The 16,796-nt window shown below is 44.2% G+C and overlaps 1 protein-coding gene across 1 annotated transcript in view; it reads right to left on the reverse strand.

Annotated features, from left to right (window-relative positions):
* The window catches only part of LOC143315799 (protein FAM184A-like), a 38,759-nt gene that overhangs the window by 3,589 nt on the left and 18,374 nt on the right, over positions 1 to 16,796 (reverse strand). Inside the window, exons 11-22 of the mRNA XM_076723228.1 lie at positions 15,788 to 15,910; positions 15,536 to 15,697; positions 11,257 to 11,378; positions 10,786 to 10,936; positions 6,755 to 6,869; positions 6,056 to 6,153; positions 3,999 to 4,152; positions 3,697 to 3,824; positions 3,375 to 3,559; positions 2,764 to 2,910; positions 2,541 to 2,658; positions 2,314 to 2,418 (exon numbers count right to left, since the gene is read on the reverse strand). Coding sequence (XP_076579343.1) covers positions 2,314 to 2,418; positions 2,541 to 2,658; positions 2,764 to 2,910; positions 3,375 to 3,559; positions 3,697 to 3,824; positions 3,999 to 4,152; positions 6,056 to 6,153; positions 6,755 to 6,869; positions 10,786 to 10,936; positions 11,257 to 11,378; positions 15,536 to 15,697; positions 15,788 to 15,910 — 1,608 coding nt within the window. The remainder of the gene's footprint in view (positions 1 to 2,313; positions 2,419 to 2,540; positions 2,659 to 2,763; positions 2,911 to 3,374; positions 3,560 to 3,696; positions 3,825 to 3,998; positions 4,153 to 6,055; positions 6,154 to 6,754; positions 6,870 to 10,785; positions 10,937 to 11,256; positions 11,379 to 15,535; positions 15,698 to 15,787; positions 15,911 to 16,796) is intronic.

Consider the following 16,796-nt stretch of genomic DNA (forward strand, 5'->3'; position numbering starts at 1 on the left):
AACTGGTGAGAAGGTAGATGCTCAAAGTCAGAAGAAAGCGAGAGAAATCGGGGAGGTCCTGTCGCAGTGTGATGTCCACAGTCCAGGATGCAGCTTGGTGGTCCGCACATGACTTGAAATGACCTCACAGGGACTTATTTTTCACACTTCGACACATGCACAGGACCTTGGGATCAAACCAGCTACGAGTGAACTCCCATCCATCCATTTTCTACACCCAGCTAACAGTCACAGGTCTGACAAACGTGGGCCGACCTCACACACATTCACACCTGAAGGTAACAAGCCGCACCGCTTCACCTCCTCCCATACTCACTGCCTTTTGTTTGGGTTCCAGCAGTGCCTTTAAATCAGTTTTTTTCCTTTGCATCACTCAGAGTCCCATTGAGACTGATTTGTAAGCGCAAAGTAAGCAAGGCGGACAGCGACGGCCGAGGATTTAGAGCGCGTTTGAGAGAAGATTCTGTCTCAGATTTGATCATAGTTGCCTGATAGGAAAAGGGGAAATGAGATGTTAAAGCATAATGGATCAAAAAAAGGATTATATCCTCACTGTACTTCACTGACCCTGAACTAATGGAGGAAGACTGCAGTGTTCCAAGAAACGAATAAATTGATTTGGATCTCGTATTAGCCGAAGCATACATTAAATATTAAAGCCTTTCAATCCAACATGACACATATTATTTTGTTTTTCTCATACTCCACTAACAGGTAAACAAATAAAGTGAGAAAATACAAATTGAATGTTTTTTGACTTCATTTCACGACTAAAAAACAGCCCGATTTTGGAGCTTTCTTAGAAACTCGACACACACACATCAAACCAGCGTCATGCAGGTTGAGAGGTTCTGTTCCAGTGCTCCATCCCCACAACAATACAACCTCACATTCACAACTCATTAACCTTTATATCTGTCTAACTGCTGTCTGCTAATGTCAGAGGTGGGAGCAGGTCACACGCGTGCGTCCCTGAATGCATATTTTATCATTCCGGGCCGAGCTCGCTCCATGATAGCTGCTCTGCTGAATCCTAGACGGTTAACAAGTTTGTGTGCATTGCACTGCAAATCACCCAATCCTGTCAAAACAAAGACAACATGTAACCTCTCAATATCTAGAAAAAAGCATCAGAAAAGTCATCTGTTTCAAGTCAAGTCATGTGACTTGAAGCCCCCCACTTTTGACTCATGTCTATCTATGTAATGGATAGCAAGTCAAGTAAGTGGCTGTAACACTGCTGCTAGCTTCATGTAGAAGGCCAGTTCCTGCCTTTTTAAAAAATAAGCCCTTCTTCAGGTTTGGGGGAGACGGGTGAGGATGGGAGGAAGGGAGGGAAACTAAGAAGTGAGGTGAGAGGTTCAGACAGTGGGGGCAGCAAACACCATCTAATTCACTCTCTGAACTGGAGGAAGTGAAAGTGAACTGAGGGCATCAGTGGCAGTAAGTCAGACAGTTCTCACCTCCTAAAGCTTTGTAGGCCTGGATGCTGTACCAGGGCTTGCTGAGGATGAGGAGCATGAGGAAGAGCAAGGCTTGGCATGGGATGATGTGGAGGATGAGGAGAAGAAGGAGGAGGAGGAGGAGGATGCTGAGAGAGAGGAGAAAGAGGAAGAGGGCTGAACAGTGGCAGGGCTTTCCTAAGTCTGGGGAGGGACTGCTGGAGGGGGAGTGAGGAGGCACAAAGTGGCCTCCTGGTCCTACCTCCTCCACCTCCCGCCCCCCCTTATCCCCTCTTTCATGACTCATGGTGGGAGGGCTGACGAATGGGAGAGCTGACTGGTTAGGAAAGCTGGTAAAGCTTGCAGAGCTGCATGTGGATGTGAATCAACACCGATCCAAATACTAGAATATTTGTGTACTTAGACAGTGGCTCTGTGGGGGGAAGGGAGGTGCACTGCTGTCTGTCACAGACACTTTCCTGATGCTACCGGGAGGAGTTGCCAAAGTCAGAAATGTTCTAATCCTGCACATGGGAGCTTAGAGGTGTAAGTGAGGGAATCAACGATGCACATGTTATCTAAAACGAACAACACACAGTGCATGAGGAGGAGGAGGAAGAGGAGGAAGCTGATGTTACCAAGCTGAAATCAAGCATTATTGTCTCCTGGGAATCGAACAGCAGGTCTGAGCTGTGTACACACAAGACGGATGATGAGCAGCTTTGTGCACAGAGATCGGCCTTTGTGACAAACTTGATGTGAGACAGTGTGTAACATTCACACACACACACACACACTGAGCTCAAATGATGTCAGAAAAAGCTGCATGTCACCCACACTAACAGGGACTTGTGGGTATGAGACCACTCACCTTGATCAGGGGGTTTATTACACCAACATTGGCACTGGAATTGAAGACCTTGTTGAACCCAGTCTCTCTGTTGACCAACTCCAACTGGTAGAACTTCTTGTCATCCTATTGAAAAGACAAAATGTTGAAGTGATGCTACACCCTCACTCCCTGACACCCTTAGACCTGCTGCTACCCGGACACTTTACAGAAAGAGGATGACACCAGACGCCACCCAGTCTACTCACCACCAACTTTTTGACCAGAGCTTCTCTTTCAGTGACCATCTCTCTGAGCTCTGCTATGATATGCAGGTCTTCTGGTCGGCTTTCTCTGTTTCTTAACTTCTCCTCTGTCCCCTCCAATCTGGACACAGAGACATGATATGCATGAGCAAAGAAGAGAGGGAGGCAGACACAGGAAAAGAGGTGACCATGAGACAGTCAGAACTCGAACATGTCTGTGACTTACAATATTTGCAGAGCAGAAATCTTGTCTTTGAGGACCTCCTGGGCCTTGTTGAAGTCAGCCAGCATGATCTGTGTTTCTCTGTGATGGACTGCACTCATTTCCCCCAGGTCTCTCTCATGTCTCTTTGAAAGGTCTTGTTCGTGGGCCCTTCAGCAGCAACAGACAAAACTCATTAGAAAAGGTCAAAATGTGAAGATAACAGTACCTAACCTAATGTAATGACCTCTGGATGCATTTTTCCTTAAGAGCAGGGCAGTATCACAACTTTACATATCACTGACTGTATGCATCACAAGGAGATTTTGCTGCATTTGTACCTAGTTTATTTAGTTTATTAGTTTTTTGGAGCATCTACCATCCATTAGGAACCACGTCTGATACGTTTAGACGTCATACAAGGGACAGACAGTCAGGATGTCTCGGCCTCTCCTGCTTTGATTTTGACTCTTTTTTTTGTTATCAATCTGTCTCTTCCAAGGCCCAAATTGTTTTTGTCTATAATCCTGCACAGATTATAGTCCTGCCCCTTTTAAAAACATAATGCAGCAACATGAACTCAGAGTCGCCTTTTATTGTGAAATTGATTCCAGCTGTCCTCTCGTGTTACGTACCTTATCTGCTGGTTAGCTTCACTGCGGACCCGCAGCACCTCTTTGCCCTTCAGCTCGAGCTCTCGGGTCAGAGTGTCGATGGTCTCGTTCAGAGAGTGGATCTCGTGGTCCAGATCGGTGATGCGGTTGCTACGGGAACACACCTCTGATTGCAGGTCTGAGAGACGAACCAGGAGCTCTTGTTCCTAAACAAAACACATGAACACAGTGTACAAAACAAAGAGACAAACTAGGTCACACACAAACACAAGAAAAGAACAAAGACGAAAGCAGATAAAACAAAAAGAGGATAAAGAAAGACGCTTATTTCCATCCCAGTTACCTGCTTGTGGCTGTGCTCTATCGCGTTCTCCAGCTCTCGTTTGGCGGCAGTGTTTTCCTTCAGGTGGATCTGCTTTAGATGCTCTATGGCTGTAGCGTGGAGGTGGTTCAGCTCAGCACGGAGAGATGCTGCCAGACAGAGACGCCGCAGTTAAAGAGAGTGAGAGTCTACGCATGAAACATCAGGCAGCGTCTAAGAAACATCAGCACTGTGAGAAAAAATGTAAATGACTGTGTGTACAAGTGATGTCACAAACAGTGTACTGGAGACGAGTCAAAGTTTTCATCTGTATCATCATTCACCCAGCTTTGCTTTCCCCTCGTCCTCCAGCTCAAACCGCAGCGTCTGCAGCTCCTGGTCAGACTGCTGCCTCAGGATGTCCAAGGTCCTCCGGTGGGCCTCCTTCAGAGCATGGACCTCCTCCCTCTGCTCCTGCTTCAGACGCTCCTCCAGGGCCTGGCAAAGGACACGAGAGAGGGAGGAGGGAGAGGGGAGCACAGTGCAGGAGAGAAGGGAGGATGATAGAATGTGTTTCATCAATCATTGATCATTCTTCATGTGGTGACACTGTTGTGAGTAGCGGTAAGTTTCAGAACCCCGAGGACGCTCTGACATAAAATATTTGAGCAGCACTGCGAGTTGGCATTTATGAAAATTAAATCCCAGAAGACAAACAATGAACAAGTCGCTGTGTCCCCATTCTGTGCTCGCGCTCATCAGATTTAGAGTGTGCAGAGTGGGGAGTGAAAAAAGATGTATTCTACTCAGTATGCAGAGTTAATCTGCTTGTTTATTGAGTGGGCTGTTGATAAACACTTTTTGTCCCACAATGCATTGCATGAAAAAAAAACAGAAGAGCTGCTCACAGCTACAAAACGATTGAACGAATAATTGATTTTGGTGAGACAGCTCCACGATCATCTTGGAAAACTGCAAAATAATTATCAAATCTCACACTGTCAAGTTTAATTGTTGTTTGCGACAACTCACATTGGTCACACACACACACACACACACACACACACACACACACACGTTGGTTTCTTACAAGGAAATCAGGATTAAGTTTGTGATTATGTGATCTCAACCACCAGGAACTGAAATGACAAGTCCCACATTAGTTCAATGGGGCAGTAAAAAAAGTCTTCATTCTGCCTGCAAGAGCTTCAACCACACACACAACAATAAGCTTTTACCGCCCTGGATCATTTTCAATAGACTTTAACAGGGAAATGGATGAAATGAAAGAGGATGAACCGAATGAATGGTTCCACAAAGCAAGAACTTTCTAAGCTGATTTGATTGCTTTATGAATATTTCACCTCCAATTAACTGTGCAGCAGGAATAGAGGGATCATTAAATTAAACTAACAAGAGTAGAACAACTAAAACACTCTTTCCTCCACTTAGACTCTTCACTCTATTTGTGTTGAGATTGACATTGAGAACTTTTCTCATTCATTGTGTGCAGAGTTTCCTGGACAATTCTGCGTTCAAGGACTCTGTTTTCTAAGTGACGACTGAAGACAACATTTTTTTGAAACTAGTCCAGCATCGAGCAAGCCGCAAAATGGGTTGCAGTGCAATTCCTCTGCACTGCCTAAGTACTCCATTAAAAGAGTTTGACAGGCTCAGATTGTCATTGTCAGTGTCAGGCAACATTATGCAAAGATCCTCACGTTAGTAGACATTTCGGTCCAAGAGTAAGATCTTTTTTGTTAAACCACAATCAGCCAAAGGCACCAGACTCCATTTAGAGAAACACTAATTTTATCAGCGTAAAAGGCATTTGATTCACACTCGACAGAAGCTAAATAAAAGTCACCACAAATCAACAAATCAAGTTACACGTCAGAGAAAATCTTCAATTTTACAGTCGTCACACTGAGGATCTCATCCTTTACCAGAAACACTATTTTGAGGACTTTTGCTGATCACAGCCGGCTACACACAAAAAGATGAGAGCACAGTAAAAATAGGTACAGCAGCAGCACATTTCTGTACTGACGGGCACATTTTCACAGGTGTACAGCATCATAACAAGCTCCTACGCCCATGATTGCATTTTTAACTGATTTAAATTTAAACTTAAAGGTTATACAAGTCTGATTTTGATACAGTTTCAACCTTTTGACAAAACTGGAGTTTACTTTTAGTCATTTCATTGTTGTTTTTATTCTTATATTGCAGTGTCACATGCACGTACAGAGGGTGATGTGGGTGACGAGAAACAGTCCCTCATCCATGCATGTTTCCCAGGGAAGGGATATAAAAAGGGTATTGTGATGTACTGTTATATTTTAACAGTCAAAAAGAGTGTGTGTGTGTGTGTGTGTGTGTGTGTGTGTGTGAATCCTACCCTTATCTGGTGCTGTCTGGCTTCCTCCATGGTGCTCAGAGCACAGCAGTGAGCCTCCTGTAAACGATGCTCTCTCCTCTGATGTTCTCTCTGCATCTCTGCAAACACACACAAACACACACACACACACACACACACACAAACAAGTACGCTGTGATACCTCGCAGTATCTTCCAAAGCAGACGTGTTTCCATTCTGCTGAACAAGACAGATGACATGACAGCCTGTTCCGGCTCCAGAGTGGCATGAGACACATTGCTGAACAGAATGTGACGAGATATCGTGCACGCGATGGCTGGAGTTTTTACGTTTTACCCATGACCCCATCTCACGCTGTGTGCATGTTGTGTGACAGAGCACTGCAATAGCAGCCGATTCCCTTGCCGACGTATTAGAAATGTGCTGGTTTGCACAAACCCCGATTGGTGTGTGTCGACTGCAGCTCTTCATCTAACAGCTCACAACGGCTGTTTCAACTGAAAGCATTCCGCTCTTGCTTGTTTTGCTTGTGCGTGCTTTACAATAAAAGCTTGCAATCAGATAAAATTGCAACAGCAACTATAGATATTATGAGAAGTGAGGTGTGAAATAATGAAAATCTCAAGGAATGTCACTTTAAGGTAAAACTGACTGTCGCTGTGGACGCTCCAGTGCCAGCGTGTAGCTGCCGCTCCCCCATGGAGGCCAGGGGCACCTTACCTTTCAGCTGTTGGCTCAGCAGCTCCCTCTCCTGGTTGAACTGAGACTGCAGCTGCTGCAGAGCTGACTGAGACTGAGACAACTGCAGCTCCAGGGACTGTTTCAACAGAGAGATCTGGGCAGAGAGAGACAGTACAAAGAGAAGCAGATATAAAAACTGGTGAAAGGCAGAGCAGTCATCTGAGTACCAGGCTTGTTTGAAAATGTAAAGAAGTGGACAGACATCAGACAGGTCAGTTTCTCTGCACCCTCAACATCAAGACAGCAATTACCGGCTTTGTTTCTGTGCAGCAGCATCACAGTCAAGTTCTTCTGTTGTTTAAGAAATATGTATCTTCAGGAAATGAACAACTCGCTCGACTTGCTGCACACATAATTAGGTCAACATTCAAAACGTCACCGCTCTTCCTTTCGCGTCTCCTCCTGTGTCTGTCTCTCATTCTTTAATCCTCGCATGAAAACAGTTTTTCGCAGATTGTTTTGACTTTAGTGGAGATTTTTTGACAACCACTCAGCGGTGGCGGTATCAACACATGGATATAAGCCAAACACTGCATGCTGTACTTGGAGATTTCAGCGCAGAGCCGACAGATTGTCAGACGGCGAGCGTCAGCGCACGGAGGTAAATAACATAAAGCCAACGAGTGTAAGACTCATCACAGCACACAAAACAGTTTTGTTTTGAGGAGATATTGGAACTATTAAGGGCCTAAGTGAACTCTCTCAGCCTGACAGCTCAGGTCCTCCACACGCCACTCTTCCTCAAGCCCCGACAGTTAAATCCCGGGCAGGATTTAGCACTGTAGGAGTACTACATTAGTGACTGCAAGGTAAGATGGATTTAAAATGAGTGGATGAGGAGCAGGGCCGGGATGAGGTTTGTGGGGTTCTTCACTGGATATGGATTTAAAACGACCCGGACAGCATATCCTCCCTTCCTGTGTCCGCTATCTGTCTGCTGCGGCGAATCGTTTTCACATTTCCAGAAAAATAACTGCACATAAAAGACAAACGAGAACGTGGAATTACGTGTACCGCATGTGTCGAACTCTTGATGTCTTAATTAAACACACTCTCATGTGCACAGACTGACACACAAACAGCAGCCTGGGGCTACAGGTCCTTGTTAATGAGAATATCTTGAAAAGAAGTCATTATAGATAAGGATGGCAAATCCACCCACCCACACAAAACACAGACATTCCACTCAGTTAATTTAGATCCAGTAAATAATTTCTCTTCCACTTAAAAGGCACATGCGGTTGGCATGCTGTCATCAAACGGGCGAAGCTGGTGTTTGGTTTGACCTATTGACAGACATGAGTGTCGGGAACATTCGATTTGAGGCTTCTGATGACGATTTGGTAGTAAAAAATAATGGTCTGGTTCTCTTAATGTTCTCTATTACTAAGCTTCTACTTATTATTTTAATATAACTGATAACTCGTCCATCACACGAGAGACTTCCTGTGGCCACTCTGACAGCTGTTTGTTTCAATCACACATCGTGTGTGAACAGTCGGAGCAGCTTGACACTTTAAACGTGAAGTGATGTGTTATATCTGAAGGGAATGTGACTCTCTCTGGTGCTGGTGTTTCAGTCGAGCTGCAAGTAGGTCAATACAGTGCAGATCGCAATTGTTTGTACCCGTGTCCATTTGTCTTCACATCAGCTTAAACTGGCTGCATGGCTGCTGTCTTTTCTTGATTAATCATCATCTATTCTCTAGATGTGTTTCTATGTTTGAAAACGCTGCATATATGCATACATGCACATAGATGAGTATTTGTATTGTGTGCATGAATGCATACCAGTATTGAGCTACAGACTGGCCTTTTATTTGTTTTATTTTGTCTGACCAGCAGACCAACAACTAGAGATAATGAGCGTGTTGTATCTCATTTGTTTAATCTGTAAAAATGAACATTTGTGGTGTTCCAGGGGGGTGGATTTGTGTTTATTTCTTGGCCAAGCACAGTCATTTCCCATATTGAATGGGCAGATAAGAGTGGTCATGAGCTTTTCATCTCACTTTTGGCTAAAAAGTGGATGTGAACCACTTTAAATTCAGTGGGACTCCAAAAACACGCAAGAAAAAACAGAAATTAGGTAAACTGGTGTTGTATCCTATGCCTCATAAACACACTGCTGTACATTCAAACACATGCACAGGTCTGAACACTGACACATAAGTCCACATGCACAAATATAGCGATAACAACACCCTTAAAATGATCTGTGCGCGATAAAACCACATATACACACAAAATAATTCATTTGTGTTGCTCTCTGTAGCACACACTCATACAGACAATTCAGTGTCTTCATGCAGCTAAAATAAAAAAAAAATAAAAAAAATAAGCACAATTCAGACGAAACACACACACACACACACACACACACACACACACACACACACACACACACAGTGTAAGCTCCTTAGGTATTTGGTCTGTGACATTGTTTGATGTTTATTTTCAGCCAATCTGCATGATCAGTATAAAATGCAGCGATCTGTGCTGTGACTCACATTCACACAGATACTAAAACTAATGTAACAAACGCAACGTCAGGCTCACTAAAGAAGCCTTCATGAGAAGATCTTTTAATTAAGAGAGCGGCTCCTTCTCCCTCTCTGGTTGGTTATTCGATTAATGCATCAATAGAAAAATCAGTCGCAGCTGCAGAAATATCAAATACAGTTTTCCCGCTGCAAACCACACATTTGCCACTGTAGGAGCAGAGCAAGCTAGCTTAGCACCATGTAAAAAACACAATAAACAGGCTTCAATCATTGGTTCAAAGTGTCAAAACCAAGAATTCATCTTGGTTGGGGTGTCTGAAAACTTGGGAAAGCTGGCATTGGTGGTTCCTGGCTCCAGCTTGTCACAAAATGTTTATCTGAGTCCACCGGCGTCTTGGCAAAATCAGGACGAGCCTCTCCGAGGTTTCAGCTGTGACTCAGCTGAGCTCTGAATTACCCAGAGGCAGTATGCTCAGCACGGATGGCTACATGAGTATAAGTAGACAAGCGTCTGAGCTTTCGGCCCGGCTTCAAATGCTTCTCTCTGTTGCTGCAGAGCTTTAATTCTGACCTGAGCAGCTCCAACAGTCCTGCTAATTTCACTTTCACTTCCATTAGAAAGTGGAGTTGGAGCGACCGTGCGAGGAGAAGAGAAACTGTTCATTTCAAACGCACTCTTCATATCTTCTTCAGTGTGTGTGTATGCACAGTATAAAGTGTCTAAGCGCGTGAATGCACAGCATATTCTGTGAATCGTGAAGCAGGTGAAGCGGCTGTTTATGGCCTCGCCGTTAATCACATTCACAGACGCAGTTAGAGGCAGCAAAGCCTGTGTGTGTGTGTGTGTGTGTGTGTGTGTGTGTGTGTATGTGTGTGTGTGTGAGATGGAGTCCTATCTCTCCTCGGATGGAGACTATTTTCGCTCTTGACTGTCTCCGGGCCTTAACATTGAGCGGAGGTGTCAATCAAAGCGATTCCCAAAGTGGGGGTGGTGGGCGGTGCGGGGGGTCATGGTTTCGGGGGCCCCTGCTTCTATCAAAGCCAGAGATGAGGAGATGAAAATGGCTTTAAATGTGCTTGAAAATCTGCTTCAAAGGCTTTCCCTCAACAAAAGAAGTAACACTAAATAATTACATCTGTAGTCACGACAACAATAAAACCATTTTAGACTCTGTGCTTCCTTTAAGGTCAGCACTGTCAAGACGGCTTACTGTCACTCACTGCGGCGAATTCGCGGGTCAAGTTCACCAAAATTAAACTTTACTTTGCTCGCTCACGAGCAAATCCACTCATCACAGATATTCTTTTAAATGCTGACACTTTGACGAGCCAATCAGAGCGGCAGCGGTGACGAGGAGCAGTCAGTTTAATGTTTGTGATATCGATCAAACAGCTGCACCACAAACAGCGAAAACCGAGGGCTCCATAAAAGGGACGAGGAAGCTGAAATACTAAATCTGAGATGCGGGTGACAATTCAGAAAACTGGAAACAGGTTAGGTGTTACCTGTTCCAGCAGGTCTTCCACCTTCCTCTGCCAGCCCTCTCTCGCCGCCATCATCTCCAGTTCTTTCTGCTGGGAGATCTGCGTCAGGGCCGCCTGTTTGTCCGCCTCATACTCCTCCGTCAACTCCTCCTTCAACAAACGCACCTCTTCCCTGCAGAGAGACAGCAGGGTTTGGAAAAAAAAATGATTGCATTTGTGTCTGTGTGCCCATTCTGCTTCATTCTGTAAATATTATATGCCTCCATAAATATTAATACCAGATTTCCTATTCATTCTTATTAATATCCATGAGTGCTTTGTTACACTAATAGCGTGTGTGATTGTGAAGCGGAAGGAGCGAGAGATGACAGAGATGAGTGAGAAAACAAACAGAGAGAGCAAAACAAGGAAAAGTCAGACTGACAGGCTGACAGAGAGGAGAAGACGTGTGACGAGAGAGCTTCCTTTAGTCTTTTTTGGTTTTCTCTTTACCGCAGCGCATCTCTCCATTTCTGGTCCAGGTCATCCGCCATCTTGTCCATCTTCTGCTTCTCCTCTGTTCTGATGGACATCACTCTGGCATCATGCTGCTGTCTCTGGGTCTCGATCTCCTCCTGCAAACACAAAGAGGTGCACATGTTTCAGCCGTAACAAGCCAGATCATCTTTCGTGCCACGGCAGCTTCCCCCCCACAGATTCTGATGTCGGATCGGGGGGGGGGGGGGGACATACTGACAATATTTGTACCTTCCTCAGAGTAATTGGCCGTGTGTCGGGCTGAGACGTCTCTTTCGCTCTTTTTTTTTGTCATTCTTCACACAACTATTTCTGTCACCTCTCACGCAGGCAATCAAGAGCATCGCTGTGATTGTCTTCAAGGTGAGCCTGTCTGACAATGTGCGCTGCCGTCCCCATATTTAGATCACCTCATCTCCACGATGGCCAGCATTTCAGCGACGCGTGCGAGTTCACGTCCTGTTTTGCTGAGCCGTGACAACAGATGCCACTCATCGGGCCAAAACGCCCATTTTTCCCACTCATTTTTAAGGCAACTTTAAAGATAACAGCTTCTATCTTCTGTCAAGATAAGAAGCCGTGCCCGCAGTTACTTTTTCTAAGGCTCTTAGAAGATTTTGCTCTTATTTTATCTCAACACCACACACTGTTTTTTTGTAATCAGCACTTAAATGCGTCACTACAGTATCTCAGGATAATGACTGTCCTTACTTCATGCTTTTCTTTTTTTTCAAGCAGCAGAGAAGTTGGAATAAAGGACTCAAAGACGACCATATGTGGCTAAACTGTCTCTCTAATCAAATAAAGTGTTGAACAGTGTTCGTCATGTTGGTGAACGAGCTCTGCACCCTGAACAGGAACAATGCTGCTGAAAGTAAGCAAATCTCCTGGAATTGCTATCTCTGACCAGATGCAGCTCTTCAATAGCAAAACATGGGATGACTCATAATGCCCACCTCCACATCTATTTATAATTCCATGGCTTCAGGACTTTTGTAATGTGCCGGTTCTGAGGCAGAAACTAACTTCACCAGGTCAGCTGTTTCCGGCTGGTGAAGAGGCTCCCTGTTTATCTGCCGCCGGCTTCGTTAAAATGCCTAAAAGCTCTTCTCTTCAGCTTCAACTTGCTCAAGTGCGACGATAAATATTTCTAATTGATCCTGAATCTGCAGGCATTGTTTTATCTACTGTGATGAATGTGCTTGAGGAAGCTAAGTTTTGGTCCACGCTGGGCAGGATCTCTCAGATGAGGTGACTCATGGTCTCATCAGCATTGGAGACAACAAAGACACAGTCAGTGGAGATGAGTCACATTTCAGTGTAACTGAGCCCTGCATTATGATCATCATCATCTGGATGACTTCATTGTACTGTGACATGTATCATGATTGAGTCATGTATTCAACAAATGATGTTTTCCAGTGCAGGGCGCAGGTACGGTGACATCAGCATAGCTTCATATCTCAGCAGAATATATCCTGTATATCATTTATTGTGTTTGTTTACACCTATTTTATTCAACTATCAACTGAGAAAAGTTGAGCTGAACTTTTGGGCTTCTTTCAAGTGTCCTTTATAGGAGTGATAAGCTTCTCAGGGGTTCATGCCCTGCTCAACAATGGCTGGTGTGGATTCCCGGTGAAGCAGGGCTCGGCTGGCTCTCTGCTGGTGTCTCTCCTGCAATGAGCTCAGTGCGAATACAAGATACAATCCTGTGCGAGGCATCCCTTTTTTAACAGTCTAAATCCTCTCTTTTTATAGAAGCCGGGCTCTGGCGGGAAAGCAAAGAGCGCCACTCTGCAATTTCATCTAATTATCGCTCCTCTTTCAGCCTCTCTGTCCCCCTTCTTTTATCACCCTCTTTCTCTCTTTTATTAGGCTTTTTTATAATTCACTGATTTTATGTGCAACTGTCCGCCAGCTGCGACTCTTTCACTCACTCCTGTTTGGACACATTTTTCTTCATTCATCTTTGTGCTACTGTGTTAGGTTTGATACAATTGATTGATTTTATTCACATTTCAACCTTTTGTTGAGCCCTTAATCATTTTGATGATTCAATTTTACCAGCAAGTGCCAACATTATTATGCTTGTTATTAATCACAGTGATAATATTTCCCTTTCTCTCTTTCACACACAGACACCATGTTCTCTAACACACACACACACACACACACACACACACGCGCGCTGCCTCTCTCTCATACCAGCAGGACACTTTTCAAACACAAGACCACTCAACTCATAATAGCTTCATCATCATTATCTCACAGCTGGCCTTCAGTTAAATCTCATTTCCTGTTTCAAAATGTCCTTCCCCTCTCCCATCTCTCCTTCCTTCCTTCCTTTTTATCAGCCTCACTCCCTCTTCAGAGGAACTGGTTCCGCTTTGATTCTGCAAAACCATCAGCGACTCAGCAGCTGAGGCTCGTCTGATCGGCTGACCAGCTGATGCCGGACTGTGTGATGAAGCCAATTACTGACTGGCTGAAGACAAAAGAGCTGATTGGTTGCAAAGCCCATTCAAGTGGTGATGTGTAAATCAGTTAGCAGTTACCAAATCTCTTTGAGAAGGACTCAAGATTCATGACAAATGTACTGAAGTCTAGTTTTCACTCCATCGGTCGTAGTTGTCACCCAGACATAATGGCTGTAAAATGTGAGAGAAATCCTACAAACTCTCACTTGAATCTTAACTGATGAAGTTCAACTGACTGAAGCGTCTAAATGAAATGAAAGTGAGCATGCGGTGACGACTGCGTGCAGAATCAGGCGAATCACAGACCGGCTGGGAAAAAGGCAACCTCTGTGACTCGACCGAAAAGTCTTCGTGAGCACAGCTGTCAGTCGCTCAGTCAGAGCCCGGATGACTCATTTTAGTCTCAGCTCCACAAATGGCCTGTTCTCAGTGCCCTTGCATGTGCTGTAAATGTCTCGGCAGGTTCCTGATTTGTAAGAATCTTTTTATATTCATGGCTAATTCTTGATTTCTAATACAATAAAATACAGATGATCAAGCAGACACACAAAAACACAAGCATGAAAAGGCTGATCGTGGCAGCTCATAGCTAAGGATGCTCATCACTCAAACATTATGTACATATTTGAGAAATCACACCTGAAGTTTTCTAAAATATGGCTTCACTTTTCCGACGACTCTTGATCCAAAAATCAGAGAAAAGACTCCTGTAACACTGCTCCTTGGTTTGTCATGATATTCTATGAATGATTCTTCAGTGGATTGCTGTGGGGATATGTCACATCATCCCTCCACTCTGTTAATAAAGGTTGCACGAAATATAACTCTCTCGGCACCGTCTTTAATGACTGTTCCATTTGTCAAAGACAAGCAGGAATCTGCTTAGTGTCACTTATATCGTGTTATGTCATCTCTGCGCTGTTGTTTGACACCAGCACATATGAGCCAGAGTAAAATTTACTGCTGGTTTTTGTCTACTGGCTCTTGCTGTAACTTTTACAGTAACACTTTTATTGGTCCGTAATTTTTTCCCCCCGAAAATGAGACATTTTCTGTCACGCAAACAGAAGCACACCATCCCACGAGTTTAGTATATTATTTGGCAGTACTGTTTTTGTGTCCAATAACGTGAATGTGAATAATGTAACTGAAACTGGTCAAGTATTTAACGAGGGCCCCGCAGCTGGCAGCCATGAAACAGGCTGCAGTGTAATCCTTCTGCTAACTGCTAACTGCTTTTGTTGATGTCACTGTTCCAACGATCACCATCAACTCTGGTTTGGTTGAAATAAACCCTTAATGTCAGGAGACGAGCGAAAGGGAGGGCGGACATCAGAGAGGCAGTGAGGGTGAAAAAACGGTGAATATAAAGTCACTGATCAGTCAGACTTAAAAAGTGTAGACCTCAAAATGTTCCCGCTGACTTGGTGTGAGATTTCAGATGGATTCTTTGAGAGATTATGGGGAAAGTTTTGGTCGGGTATTCCTCTTTCCTGACATTAAACCCTTGTCAATATTTTCTGAATCGTTTCCTTGTAACTTCCAAGGCATTTCCTGTCTCCACTGTGGTAGAGACAGTGTTCACTTCACACACCTGGACAGTCTTTCTGCTGAACGTTCAGCCTTTAATGACAATAAAGTTTCCAATAATAATCAAATCATGAAAATGAATATTTCCTTGGATTAAAGATGTTGTATACTACCAATAATCAGTAACAAACCATGTAGGAAATGATGAGAATAATTCTCCCAAACCCTCTCGGTTTTATCCTCACCTGCAGGTCAGTTAGCAGGTTGCTGGTCTCTCGGACCCGGGATCTAGTTGCGTCTAGTTCTATCTTGAGTTTCTCCTGAGTTTCCCTCAGACAGGCGATCTGAGTCTGAGCTGAACCCATGTTCTGCTCCCCCTCCCTCACCAGCTCCTGGAGGTGGGACACCTGCAGACATCAGCAGAGGGTTACCACATCACCATCAGAACATCGGTCGCGTTCTAGGACTCTGAGTAGAGTTGACGTAATGTTTCGTACCTCCTGATTGGCCATGTTGAGCTTGGCCGACAGCTCCTCTTTCAAGTTGTCAAGTTGCTGCTGAAGGCGGTCTCTCTGCTCCTCCAATGACAGCCGCTTAATCTCAAACTCCTGACTCATTTTCTGGAGCGAGGGAAGAGGAAATAAGCAAAGAGAGAGGATGAAAAGATGTGTGAGAAGAAGCAGGAGGACAATGAGAAAAGATCAGAAACTGAAGAAGCTCGTTAGTGTTGGGACCAAGCATGAAACCAGAGGAGATCTCTCCTAAAAACCTTCAAATACCATCACTGATAAAAAAAAGACACAATTTTAATGCCTTGAATCATCAGCGCATGTGTTTTGTTTCTGCAGTATTCCTACTAAAGTACCATAAAAGTATAATCTCTAAAAAGGATGGCATTAAGAAGGCACTGTAAATCCCATTTGTGCGAATGTGGGGACGCGGCAGTTTCTGAGTGCGAAGCAAGGCTACTGAATGAAGGAGGGACACGTGAGCTGTCATTTAAACTTAAAAGGCCATCTCATCAAACCAACCAGTTTCTATAATCCTTCAAACCACAGCACCAAATCCTTTCCAAGCCACTCTGAATTTCTCTTATGAAATTCTCTCTTTTCCCTCTATTTCTTGGTTTCCCTTAGTTATTAATTCCCAGCACTGATGGCGATAGTGGACATGTTTTCTGAAATACAAGCATCATTGTGCTTTGTTTGTATTGTAGTGCTTGGTACACATCTGCAGCTGAAATAATATGTTTTTTCCACCTTGAGTTGCCTGATTGTATGAAAAATGAAGTTGTAACAATGAGAATCTTCTTTCTTTAACCCAATCACATCAGATGCACGTGCGTCATGCTGCTTCCACCCTGTTCATCCATTGAAGCATGGTGTCATGGTGCCTCCCCTGTGTTCCTGCTGTTTAACCTTCCCTTTGCTTCTTGCTGGTTTCTTCTTTGTTCTCTCTGTCTTTCTGCGTGTTTGCCTGGGCATGGCTGCAGCCAGTCACCTGACT

Source organism: Chaetodon auriga, chromosome 23 (genome assembly GCF_051107435.1).
Source record: "Chaetodon auriga isolate fChaAug3 chromosome 23, fChaAug3.hap1, whole genome shotgun sequence".
In the NCBI taxonomy this organism is placed as follows: Eukaryota; Metazoa; Chordata; class Actinopteri; order Chaetodontiformes; family Chaetodontidae; genus Chaetodon; species Chaetodon auriga.